This window comes from Sciurus carolinensis, chromosome 17 (genome assembly GCF_902686445.1).
Source record: "Sciurus carolinensis chromosome 17, mSciCar1.2, whole genome shotgun sequence".
NCBI classification, from domain to species: Eukaryota; Metazoa; Chordata; class Mammalia; order Rodentia; family Sciuridae; genus Sciurus; species Sciurus carolinensis.
In genome coordinates this window covers 27,822,649-27,834,867 of record NC_062229.1, presented here as the reverse complement: position 1 = coordinate 27,834,867, position 12,219 = coordinate 27,822,649, and the positions used below count along the sequence as shown (strand labels likewise).

The window sequence follows — 12,219 nt, the reverse complement described above, 5'->3', positions numbered from 1 at the left end:
GCAGGGAAGGTCTCCATGCAGCTCAATCAGGCCAGCTCCCCTGCTTATTGGTGTCAACCACAGAAAGAAGGACCAGAGGACAGAGGGTGTGCAGGTCAGCTTTGTTGGCATCCAAAGGATCCACAGAGACTTTTGTACTTGCCCTTTTGACATTTTAACAGCATTCTACAAAAATCTCTTCTCTAGATGATACTTCAGGAGCACTTGAAAGATTTTCTGGCCCTCTGCACAATTCTGTGAAATTGTTCACCTCTTAAATCACATACTTTTTTAGATGAACGATAGTAGATAGCTTGGTGTAATTGGAAGAGTAGACTTTCAATTTTGCAGGAAACAAAAATAAGTTTTACAGAAACTAGAAGAAGATTCTCTGCTGATGTGGTTTAAAATCTCGGTGATGGAACTCTCCCCAATGCCTACCAGCCAGATGTCTGACCACCAGGGGCTGGAGGTCTCCTCCGAGCTGCAGGACCAGATCAGGGCTGTGTCAAAGAAATGCTTGAGAAGCAGAGAAGAATAGTTACCAGGCCCATGTGAGGGAACACAAGGGCTTAAAGTGTCATTTTACAGTCATACAACACTTTTTAGTTTAAAGTCACTTTTTTTGTATTTAAAAAACAAACAAATGCAGAACCACTTCATCTGAACTTACTCTTGATAACATCCCCCACCCCAAGGGAAACACAGTTGAAGCTACCTTAATCCCTCTCGCCATGTTGTTATTAATGATGGATTGTCGGGTAGATGAGAGTTTATGAAGCTTTTTGTGCATGAATTCATCATGGAACTTTTTTCCTCCCTGGAAAAATTAATAGGCACAGTTATATAATGAAGTGTCAGGAAAGTCTTTAAAGGATTTTTCTATGCCCTGGTATTTTAGTCTATTAGGCAGAAATTCTAAGACATTGGTTTTGCCTTTTTTATTGTCGTTAATGGAAAAGGAACTATTTTTCATGTAGCCAACAGGCAGGGAGACATCCTTCTTTCTCTTCTCCCTTTCCCCTTGGGCAAAAGTCAACAAAGTCATTACAAGCCAAGCATTTAAAAAAGGCAGACTGATGTTCTTAGGGCTTAGTCCAAGCTGTGCCTTTAAGTTGGAGTGACAGTGGCTTTTATTGACAGTAGCTTTGTTTTTGCTGGGATAAAAAAGCCTGGCCCCTGGGTGCTACCCTTGATGTGGCAGCTACTGGAATTACTGGTGGGGGGAGGAGTGTGTGTGTGTGTGTGTGTTATGAATTCATAGAAATTACAAAGATCCAAGTTCTGAAGGCACCTTCAACACTACAACAGTCAAGTTAAGAAAAGGAGAAAAGCTCAGAATCATTTCCATCATTTCATACAAGTTGGTCACTTCCGTGAAGATTGGGGAAGAGAAAACAGAGGGCCTTGGTGCATCACAAAGACAGGGTCCCTTTTCCCATGACTGTGAGATGCATTTGAAAAAAAACTTGCAGAGAAGGCAATTTTTAGAAAGTATTTATGTGTCTTAAAAAAAAAAAATAGTCTGAATGCGTGGCATGGCCAGTATTTCTCCACCTTAAAGACCTCTCTGAAGCAGCTGGGCGTGCACTGTGTCTCCCTAGAGACGTGCTCAGTGAAGCGGCCTTCTTCCATAGCTCTGTCTCGTTGGGGGACTAGGTTAAGGACTAGGTTCTGTGATGACTTTTAGAGAGCAAAAAGTTCAACCCAGCATGTTTCAAGTTTGCCCTTCCTGGAGGACGGGAGGAGAGCGCCACTGGGATTGGATTGAAATATGTGAGTGGACGTGTTCAGAGTTTATTTTGTGGGCAAGCAGAGGGAGTCGTCCTTCAGTCATTGTGGAGTCTTGGGCCCACTAAAGCATCCCAGTTCCTCTCCTCTTAAAGTTTTGGGCTGTAGAGAATCTCTGGGCTTTCCAGCCTGAATCATCGGGAGACCTGTCTGCTCTGCAGGGAAACAGCTGCCCAGATTTATAGGCACAGTTCCCCAGCCCTACTGAGACTGCGGGCTTTGTCACCCACCACTGGGGGCAGCCAAAGAATTCCAACCACTCAGTTCTCCAGTCAGTACCAGGCATCCCGGAACCCGGGCAGTCAGCGCCACTTACCAAGTGGACCCACTCTAGGCCAAAAACGCACCAGGGTTGCATCAGAGAGCAGGAGAGCAAGGTGCCTCTCAGCCATAGAAAGCCCTCAGCCTGTGCCCCTGCTGCTCAGCGCCAGAGAAGTGTGCTTATGTGTGGTGTGTTTCCAGAAGAAAAAAACTGCAAGCTAGCTACCTACAGTGTGCCAGCATAGAAGAGCTTGAGTAATCAAGGATGAGTTGTGTTTAAAACTTAACCATATTTTATGCCAGAATCTGGGGGGGAGGAAAAACAATTGAATATAAAAAAAGACTGGGGTTCTTTATAGGTAAGTTAACACATTTTAATATCTGCACATTAATCGTGTCTCAGCCTTTTGGCTGAAGACCAAGTGTAATAACTCCCTATCCTCTCGTAGTACTCTGAAACCCTTTTGTCAGGTTGAGAGGGAGGAAGGATTTAAGTAGAGAAAGCATTAATTCCAAGAAGCCCTGTCCTTTTTGCCCCCCAAGTCACAGCATGAGATGAACCTGCATTACCATTTTCTGCAAAGAATTATTGGATGGACAGGGGCTTTGGTGTATGGTGTAATCTTGGTGACTTTGGGAGCCAACCCTCACCCTGAGCCCCGACTGCCCACCTAGAAGAAGGTGGTACGGGCCTCTTGGTTTTGGAATCTGCTCTCTTCCTGCACCCAGGGCTGTAGCCAGCATCCCTTTGCTTCTCTGTGGCAAGCACGAGGAGCTCCGGCAAGCCCATCCCCAGGTGACTCACTGTCTCTGTGTTGTGTCATCCCAAGGAAGGGAGGTGCAGCAGTGGCCAGGCTGTCCGTGGTGACGTGGGAGAGCTCCCGCATCCAAGCATCCCATTGGTATTTTGGAGGGGCCGAATCTCCAGCTTTGGCAAATTTGACACTCGTTGATCTTCCTTGGTCTTCTAAAGCTATCCATTGCTCCTGGGAGTGGTGACTTCTGAATTTTTAGCAGCCTTTTCTTATCCCCAAAACCCATTTATTTAAGATGGGTTTTGCTTCTGTTGATGCAGCTGTGTCTCTAAAACATCCTTCTTACACTACCTATTGTGATCGAAAATCTAATACCTAATGGGGTGGAGGAGAAAGTGCACATTTGTGACCTTTTCATTTGATATTCCGGCCATGTGTTTAAATGGGGGTACATTTCTAATGTTAAATCGAGCCTTGCCTTATTTGATTTTTTTTTTCATGTTCTCTCTCTTCCAACTGTTTTGTCTTAATCATATCTGTTGATTGCTTCCTCCCCCCTTCCCAAATAACCCATCATCCCTGATATTTGGGATGCTTTTCTAGGCCTTCTGTTGCTTCTGTTTCTAGACCTTATTGCAGCAAGAGAATCGTGATTGTTCGGTTGCCTTCTCTTCATAGCTTCATCCATTTTTGTTTTGCTCGCAGCAATTTCTCGGTTATCTGAGTTCCTAAACCATTACATTTATTGCTTGTGGAGAAAAGATTCATAAAGGCTATTTTTAATGGTTTTTTTTCTCTCCCACTTTGCCTGGGGCTCCCCATGGCTGCGGGCTACTGGCCACGCCAGGTGCCCCGGGAGCCTCCTTTGACACAGAGCCAGGTCAGACATTGGGGCACAGCAGTCTTGCTTGACCCCTCTGGTCCTGCTCACCATTTTTGTGCTCTGGCTATGTCCTCCCTACCTTCAAGCCTTCAATGTGTGTGTCTCCCACTTTCTTTCTTTTTTTTTTTTTCTTTTTTCTTTTTTCTGTTTTTTTGGTTATCGTTTGTTGTTTGTTTCATCTGGTTCCTGGTCTTCTTTACAACACAGCCAGCTGTGTGTGGATCTGTAGGTTTGGGGCACCAGTCTGTTGTGTTTTGTTTGCCTTTTTCCTTTTTGTCAAACCTGAGAAAAAACGTCCCATAAGGAGCTAGAAGTTTCTAGTTCACAGCCTTTTGAATCTTCCTGGCCTTTGACTACTCATGGCCTCTGAAATCCTAATCCATTTTCTCCCAGGAGGTCTCTGGGGGCTGAGCTGCTGCAGGGGCACAGGTGGTGGGGGAAGGTGGGGGGATCATCCCAGGACATCATTGTGCATGCTTTTTGGTGCAGTATCTTTTTTTTTTTTTTTTTCCTTTTGTCCCCCCTTCTGATACTTGAGTTATGAATGAGGATGACCTCTACAATCATGATGTCTCCCATGACTACTTGTTCCTTTGCCAGCTTTCTGATGCATGGTCTTAATACCTGTGATTTACTTTGCTCCAGACCACAATCTTCAGCTGCCTCAACAACAGCCTGTTAGAACATTAAATGGAAATAAATTGAGGACAACTTGTTGTCTCAATTTCATTTGAAATCAGACATCCTAGAGGTGGCAAGGAAGCAACCAGGGGGAGGTGTCAGGGAGGGAGCAGTGGAGACCTGCACCACTGTGTGTCAGACCAGACTCTGGTCCCGGACCTGTGGCACCCTAGAGGACCCTGATCTCTGGAACTTTTGCCAGGTTGCTGTTGAGGCTGCTGAAATCGCCACCTCCCACCATGTCAATCACAGGTGGACAGTAGTGGAGCCAGCTTCCTGAGCCCCTTTTCCTGTGAGCAGAAAAGGGAGCTGCACAAGCCTTGTCCCACTGCCAGGTGCCAAGTACCTCTCCCTGCCCGCTCCATCCCCTCTCCCCTGGGTGATTTTTGGCACCTGTTTGCCAATGAAAAGAAATGTAAAGCAACAAAAGAAGAAAGCAGATCCTGACCTCTGTGGAGGAAAACCAAATTTACCCACAAGGCCCATTAGTACCCCCCTGGTACTGGATCCACTACTGGCCCAGGAATACTGATGAGGAACCCTGTCTGGATTGGGCCGGAAGCTGGGATCCGATGCTCTGCAGACCAGTGCTCAAAAATGTGATTGTTTTTGAGGGACCACCTTCCTCGCCCAGATCCAGTTAACAAGGTAGCTCATCACTTCTTGCATCTGCTCAGGGCTGTGCTGGACTTTTGTTTTTGCCGTGGTATACTTGGATGCAAGGACTATGTTTTGTTCCCCTTGATTTAGCGCACCACCCTGGGAAGTGCATGTCACAGACCAACTCCACCTTCACCTTCACCACCTGTCGCATCCTGCATCCTTCAGACGAGCTCACGCGGGTCACACCAAGGTAAGGTTCCCTGACCTGAGTGGGCAGAGGTGGGGCAAGCCTGGGCACTCCCTTTCCTGCAAGGCTTCCTATGGAGCAAAGCCAGGTCTAGCCAGCTCAAGCATCTTATGAGCATTTATAGTCACCTGCTCTGAGTCTGATCTTTCCTTTTGAGTTGAAGCTCCTGTTGATTCAGATGCAGTGCAGGTGAAGAAACCTCGAGCCACCTTCCATTGTCTTTTTTTTTGTCCCTGGAACGTATTCTTAGGCCCCTTCTTAACAGGTGAACAATTGAAATCCAATGGACCTGCAGCCAAGTCTGTTGGATTTTTGCCCTGGAGCTTGCCAGTAGAGCATGGCGTTCTTTCACAGCGGAGTTACCGAGCTCTGTGCAAGCCCTTGTACCTCTGGAACAGACACCAGGAACCGTGCACCACAGCCAGACTATAATGACCAAAATGATAAAACTCTTAAGACCAAGCCACGTGCCCAGCACGGTCCATTTCATTCTGGTGCAGCATCTGGCAAGAGGCCTTGTATGGCATGAGCTGGTCTGTTTGGCTTGATCAGCCACACAACTTCCTTCCACACCTTCCAGTGAAAGGGAAAGCGGTCTCTCCAACACAGCAGAATGGCCCCCTCAGCCATTCTCCCTGCAGTGCAGTCAAGCAAGATCCTAGGGTTTACGGAAGGTGAGGCTGAAAGGGAGGGAGGTGAGAAGGGTCTGCTCGGAGGGAGTAGCCGCCCCTAGGAGCACCTTAAACTATGAATAATTCTCCACAGGTCATGTGAGGAGGACCACGAAGCAGCCCTGTGCCCCGCTGAGCTGAGAGGAGATGTAGGGCAGAGAGTCTGAGCCCACGGGCGAGGCAGGGGGTGAGCACACGGCCAGCAGTGCCTGCTGTGGCAGGTCACATGGAAGGAGCTGTGTGTGCACGTGTGGCCGCCACTAACCTGGGGACGTAGGCTTGGATGTGTCTCTGTGGTTGTGCCTGGCTAACACAGCCTTGACCGTCCACACCCCTAACCATCTAAACTGCCCCAGCAAGCAGAGTGCCAGCACTAATACAGGCCTAACTTGAAGGTCTCATCATACGAATCTCTAAATTTTAGCTCTGTCTTCTCCATCTCCCCTCTGGCCCGGAAGAAACTGGCTTCCCCATCCTGTGGCTCTGTGTTTGGAAGAGGCTGTCTTTAAAGACTCGACTCCCCCGTGAAGGGGGACTAGAAGCCCTTTTCTGACCACAGCCTCAGGACTCAGACTGCATCCAAGTGGGTCTTCATTTGAAAGACCACACAGCGATGTCCTGGACCCGATAAATCATGGGAAGTCAGGAGTAGGGAAGGGCTTTCTTGCCAGAGTGGGAAAGAAAGGTAGCCAGAAACACAATTGAAAATTTCCCTAAGGATGATCACACAGATTTTAAGTCTACCTTTTTGTTTTTGTTTTTGTTTTTTACCCTCTGTTAATGATACCTCAATATTTGTAAAATTCTCCCTGTGCCTTTACAAAATCCACATTTTTAGCCACAGGAATGTATTATGGTTTCTAATCTCACATTTCTCCAAATACTCCTGACTCACCAGCGTCCTCCCTCCTTAGCTTGTGTGAGATGGGCCTGTTCTCTGGTCACCACCCTTGCTGATCAGCCAGTGGGGAAGTCACCTGAGTGTGGAGCCATGTGGTATTTCCAGCTTGTATTTCCTGTTAAACTGTTGCCCCCTGGAGGGGTCCCTTTTTTGGTCATTCCAGGGACCTGCTCCAGAATGAGCCCTCTGCCTTCCCTTCCTGTGGTTGGTGCTCTGCCCACGGTATCTGGGCCTCTGGTCAGGCTGGGGACACTCACCTGACCTGCCAAATCCAGGAGCAGGCACAAGGACAAGTCCCATGAGACCTCTGGAGGAGGCACTCCTTTGCCCTCGGTTGCTCATTCGGAAGCAGGGCAGGGCTTGTGCCTGTTTGGCCTTCCCAATCCCTGGAGCAGCTGTTAAAAACCAGGCCTTCCTTGTTTTCGTAAACAGACAGCAAAGCCTTTTCCCCTGCTTTCCCTCTGGCAGACTTCTTTGTCCTAGTTGGACCCCAGCTGCTGGACCCTTGTGGGTCCTTCAGCATGATACTGAATGAAGAAAGAATCTTTCTGCTTTCCTTCAGTCACTCAGGGGCCTTGAACTGGGTAACTCTGTAAATGAAGGTAATTCAAGGCATGGCTTCCTTCCACTGACTCCCATAACTCTGCTCATCAAAATGGGTTTGGACAGCATGTGAAGGCGGTGAGTGGCAATAAGGTGCAGAGGAGAGAGCACTGTCCTGGTGGTCACTAGGCCAAGGCACTCACCACCTGGCCTTGGCTCACCATTGGGGCCATTTTTGCTATTTCTAAAATAAGCCCCAGGGAGAAGTAGTTATTAGGAAGGAACACTGGAATTTGAGTGGATTTGGTAGGGCAGAGAGGCCTGTTCGCCAGTGAACTTCTTTCTCGATCTGAGAGCATTGGGGTCACTCAGACTTTAAATCTGGGATTATCCATTTAATACCCAGGCGTGACTGAGAATCCACCTAACCCTGGAGGCTGTTTCTTGGTCTGCTGCAGGAACAGTTATCCCACCCACCAGGGGAGAGCAGAGGGAATCACATGCACCATGAACTTAAACCAGGGCCCTATGTAAGGGATTCCCAAGCCTGCATGGGTGAGAGGGAAGAGCAGACGTGGACAGAGGTATCTGGGGCTCCCATTGCAGGGAGTCCTCCTATTATATCCCAGGCCCGCCCTGTGGACTGACCTCTGACCCTTCCCATGGTGCTCACAAGCATTTCTGATGAGTAACCTGTCATATTTTCCTTTCAGCCTTAACTCGGCCCCTACTCCAGCTTGTGGCAGTACCAGCCACTTGAAGTCCACGCCAGTGGCCACGCCGTGCACTCCACGGAGACTGAGCCTCGCCGAGTCCTTCACTAACATCCGGGAGTCCACTACCACCATGAGCACATCCTTGGGGCTGGTGTGGCTGCTGAAGGAGCGGGGCATTTCCGCGGCTGTCTACGACCCGCAGAGCTGGGACAGGGCCGCCCGGGGCTCCCTCCTGCACTCCTACACCCCCAAGATGGCTGTGATCCCCTCTACCCCTCCGAACTCACCTATGCAGACGCCAACGTCCTCCCCACCCTCCTTTGAGTTCAAGTGCACGAGCCCTCCCTACGACAACTTCCTGGCTTCCAAGCCAGCCAGCTCCATCCTGAGGGAGGTGAGAGAAAAGAAGAACGTCCGGAGCAGCGAGAGCCAGACAGACGTGTCCGTCTCCAACCTCAACCTCGTGGACAAAGTCAGGAGGTTTGGGGTGGCCCAAGTGGTGCACTCAGGGCGAGCCCATGTCCCCACCTTGCCTGAAGATCAGGGACCTCTCCTCTGTGGGCCCCCGGGGCCGGCACAGGCCCTTGTTCCTGGAGGCCTGGTTCCCGAGGGCCTGCCTCTCGGATGCCCCACTGTCACCAGCGCCATCGGTGGACTGCAGCTCAACAGTGGTATCCGACGGAATCGTAGCTTCCCCACCATGGTGGGGTCCAGCATGCAGATGAAAGCCCCCGTGACTCTCACCTCGGGCATCTTGATGGGTGCTAAGCTCCCCAAACAAACTAGCTTACGGTGAGGTGGGGGGGCTCGTGCCCTCTAGGAGAGCAGCGTTCTCCAACTTGCTCCCCGCCTCCCCTTCCCCCTACAGCGCACTCTCCCCCTCTTCCCATCCCTGTCCGTCCCTCCTGAGCTAGACAAATCAACCTTGTGCCTAAGGGGGGAAGAGTGGAACTTTGCAAAGTGTGTACATAGGACTTGGAGACCTTGTGTCTACCCCGCCCTTCCTTCCAGTCCCACAGGAAGTGCCCCTGCGCTGTCCTCTCACGAGGACTTCACCTGTGGAGCCGGGGGATGGTGGTGTCCTTTCTTCTTCTTTCCTTTTGAGAAGCACTGAAACTCCCGAGTGTGTTCTTATCCCATGGATAGGAACCGGTGAATCCGCGTCGGACAGCTCCCATCGCACCCAACGAGCTGTCCAGAGGCAAAGGTCATAACGCATCTGGCGCCAGGTGTCCTTGGATGCCTTGTCCACCCCGTGCAAGAGCCTAAGGAGCCTCCGTCCTCAGCCACACGCAACCGGCGTAGCTTTTCATGATCGAGAGCTTTTCTTTCTTTTCCCGGCCCAGCTTCTTCAAGATGGTCACTATTCTGCCTCGACGGACAGTTGTTTCCTTTTGGAGGTGTGACTGTTTCTTTTCATGCCTTCAACTTGAAGTCATCCTGTGTTTGTAATCAACCGTCAGGCCACACGTCTGACCCAAAAGAGAATGTATTTACACTCCCGCAGCTTTGTTCAGCAGCCCCTCTGTGTTCTGTGTGTGACATTTTATTTTATTTTTCCATTATTTTTAATATGCAGGGAAGCAATGGTACTGGCAGTGTCTGTTGTCTGTTTTGGTTCTATGACACCAAAAGGCAAATTTTTCAAACACACCAAGTTGCTAATGAGAGAGCCGCTTATTTCTGGGATCCAGTGACAACCAGATTAAGGCCAGACCCAAGACAACTTGAACAGCAGGACTGAGGAAAGGGGAGAGGAAAAAGGCTTATTCAAGAAATTTGTCAACAGTAAAGGGAAAGGAGAAGAAATACAGCTAACAGTACCCAGCTGTTTAGAGGGGAATCGGGTCTTGGCCTTCTGCTGGCTCCAGCCATAGTTCTGAAACCGGTGACCCGCTTTCCCTCGCTGGGTCACCACTCAGTGCCCACACGTTTGCCCTCTTGTTTCAAAATAGGATGATCACATGAGATAGTTTCTTCCCCTGTCCCTTTGTCTCCTTGTGCCTCCTTTTGCCCTTAGGGAGAGATTAGAGGTGCTTTAAAGAACCACGAGCCGACAAGGGAGCCTGGTCCTGTTGCTGTAGCCGATTAAGTTGTGAACTTTTATTTATTACCTGTGTGTGCCGTATTTTAAGCAAACACCCTCCCAGCTCCAATCATTGTGCCTGTGGCACCGCAATCCAAGCAAATAATTTATTTATTCTAATCTGGGAACTGCACTGCCCACCACGGTGTTCCATGACCACCCGTTCCAGATATTTGTGGAAGGATTAATACATGAAATTGTCATTTTGTGCCCTCCCTCCCAGATAAGATGTGACCTTCTGTTGAGTGAGGGTAACCTTACTTCCACCAAGGATTCTTTGAGGAAGTCCCTGAGGAGCAAGCTTCGGTCCCATGATTTCAAAACCATTTGTCCTCTGAACGTGAGAGCACTGGTTATGTTCTCTGCTCCCCTTGCCATAGTATGTCTGCACTCTCTGTGAGTAACTTACATCTTTTTATTTGAATGTACGTTAAAGCAGTAGTTTGAATAACAAAGGAATATGAAAAACCATGGACTGAATGGACCACTTCATGTATTCAGAGAGGACCCACCCACCCGTCATCACCAGAAATACCAGTGTACAAATGGGCAATTCAGAGGTTGCAGTATTTAGTATAGTAAATAAATAAATGATCAACATCGTGCAACCACTACCAAAGTGGGTTGTAATGCATCAAACATCAATAAAATTTTATTCTCTAACGAGTAAGAATAAAATAAATTCAAATGATGGAAACCACACTAGTATTCTGACTGGTATCTTCTCATCAAAGAGATGGTTCTCTTAGATTTGAGGGTGTTCATCTCTTTTGGGGAAAGTAAATGAAAGGTATACCCACTACATGCTGTCATAGCCTCCCTTTCTTTCTACACGAGACCCTGTCTTAGGGTGGGACAGTTTTCCAGTCAGAACCTGATTCCCCTTTCAGGACCACACCCTGTGCACACCTGCCCGCTGTGGAAGCAGTACGGATGGTTATGGAGTCAGTTCTAACCTTTTGCCGTCACAGCAACTGGAGGGAAAACATCTTGCGTGTGTGTGATTTCCCACATATGTGAGCACATCTGTGGAAAGTACCCAGGCAGATGTTGCCAACACTGCCTCCCGTGGAATCATGTTAAGAGACTTGAGCACCAGGGACAGTGGAGGCCCACCGGAGTGGCAGTTCAGAGAAGGGAAACCCTGCCAGCACTAGAGGGACATGGCATCATAGACTAAAAACAGGTGCCACCATTTGGGCAAGCCACTTGTCCTCAGTGGGCCCTCCCTTTTAAAAAAATCTGTGAAATGGAGGCAGTAATACACTTTGGGGTTAATTAGTTGAGTAGATATTTTTTGAGCGCTTACCATGGGCCAGGCGTTTTAGGTACCGGAGAGACGGTGATGAACAAGCAAAGTCCTGCCGTCGGGGAGGATGCAGTCGACTGAGAGGGGAAGGACTGGACAAGAAGGGCTATGCAGAGGATTACAGCAGAGGGGTGAGGGAGGCGGCAGCTACTTTGCATTGGGCCATCAGGGGAAGCCTCTTCAGCGAGGGGCACTGGAATCAGCTGTGTGAGATCCAGCATGGGCGTGTTTGGGCTGAGAGGAGCTGGTGCAAAGGCCCATGGATAGAAAAGCGTTTGATGTTCAAGGTCCACAGAGAGAAGGTCCATGTGGTTGTTTGCTGGTAGGAAAATGGAACACTGTGGGGGCAGAGAAACCATGGGACTCACCAAAGAGTCCCTCTGATCCCATATTTCCTAGAGCCACTGCAGTGGAGCAGTGTCCCACAATCCCAAAGGAGGGATCAGGGAACTCTTAACAAGTCCTCTGGGGGATTCTGGGGCACACTGAAGTCTGAGAACCACTGTGTAGGGTGGGACTTCTGTGCAGGAGGGCTGGTTCCCTGTCCGGGCTGTCCCTGAGAAGGACAGGCAACTGCATTCTAACTTGCTTGAAGGAGGAGAGAAAGAGTGGGGGTTTTATCTACCCATCTGGGGCAGGCAAGGCACTGAGGCTTGGTGACCCTGTGTCTGGCCTTTAAGGATGGGCAGAATTTGCCAGGAGGGACTTTAGAATTCAGAAAAATCTACCATGTGCAGCCATAATACTAATAGCTAATTCAGACAAGAGTGGATGCTAAAACCATTGGGTGAGA

At 49.1% G+C, this 12,219-nt stretch overlaps 1 protein-coding gene across 9 annotated transcripts in view; it reads left to right on the top strand.

The window, feature by feature from the left end:
* The window catches only part of Trak1 (trafficking kinesin protein 1), a 108,829-nt gene extending 98,012 nt beyond the window's left edge, over positions 1 to 10,817 (top strand). For 8 of the 9 annotated variants that reach the window (XM_047532636.1, XM_047532630.1, XM_047532633.1 and 5 more), the window contains 2 exons: positions 5,101 to 5,203; positions 8,029 to 10,817. In XM_047532636.1, coding sequence (XP_047388592.1) covers positions 5,101 to 5,203; positions 8,029 to 8,827 — 902 coding nt within the window. In that variant the 3' untranslated portion in view covers positions 8,828 to 10,817. Of the gene's footprint in view, positions 1 to 5,100; positions 5,204 to 5,965; positions 6,059 to 8,028 lie in introns of all 9 variants that reach the window. The other variant, XM_047532638.1, reaches the window with a different exon arrangement.
* The last annotated feature ends 1,402 nt before the right edge of the window (positions 10,818 to 12,219 follow it).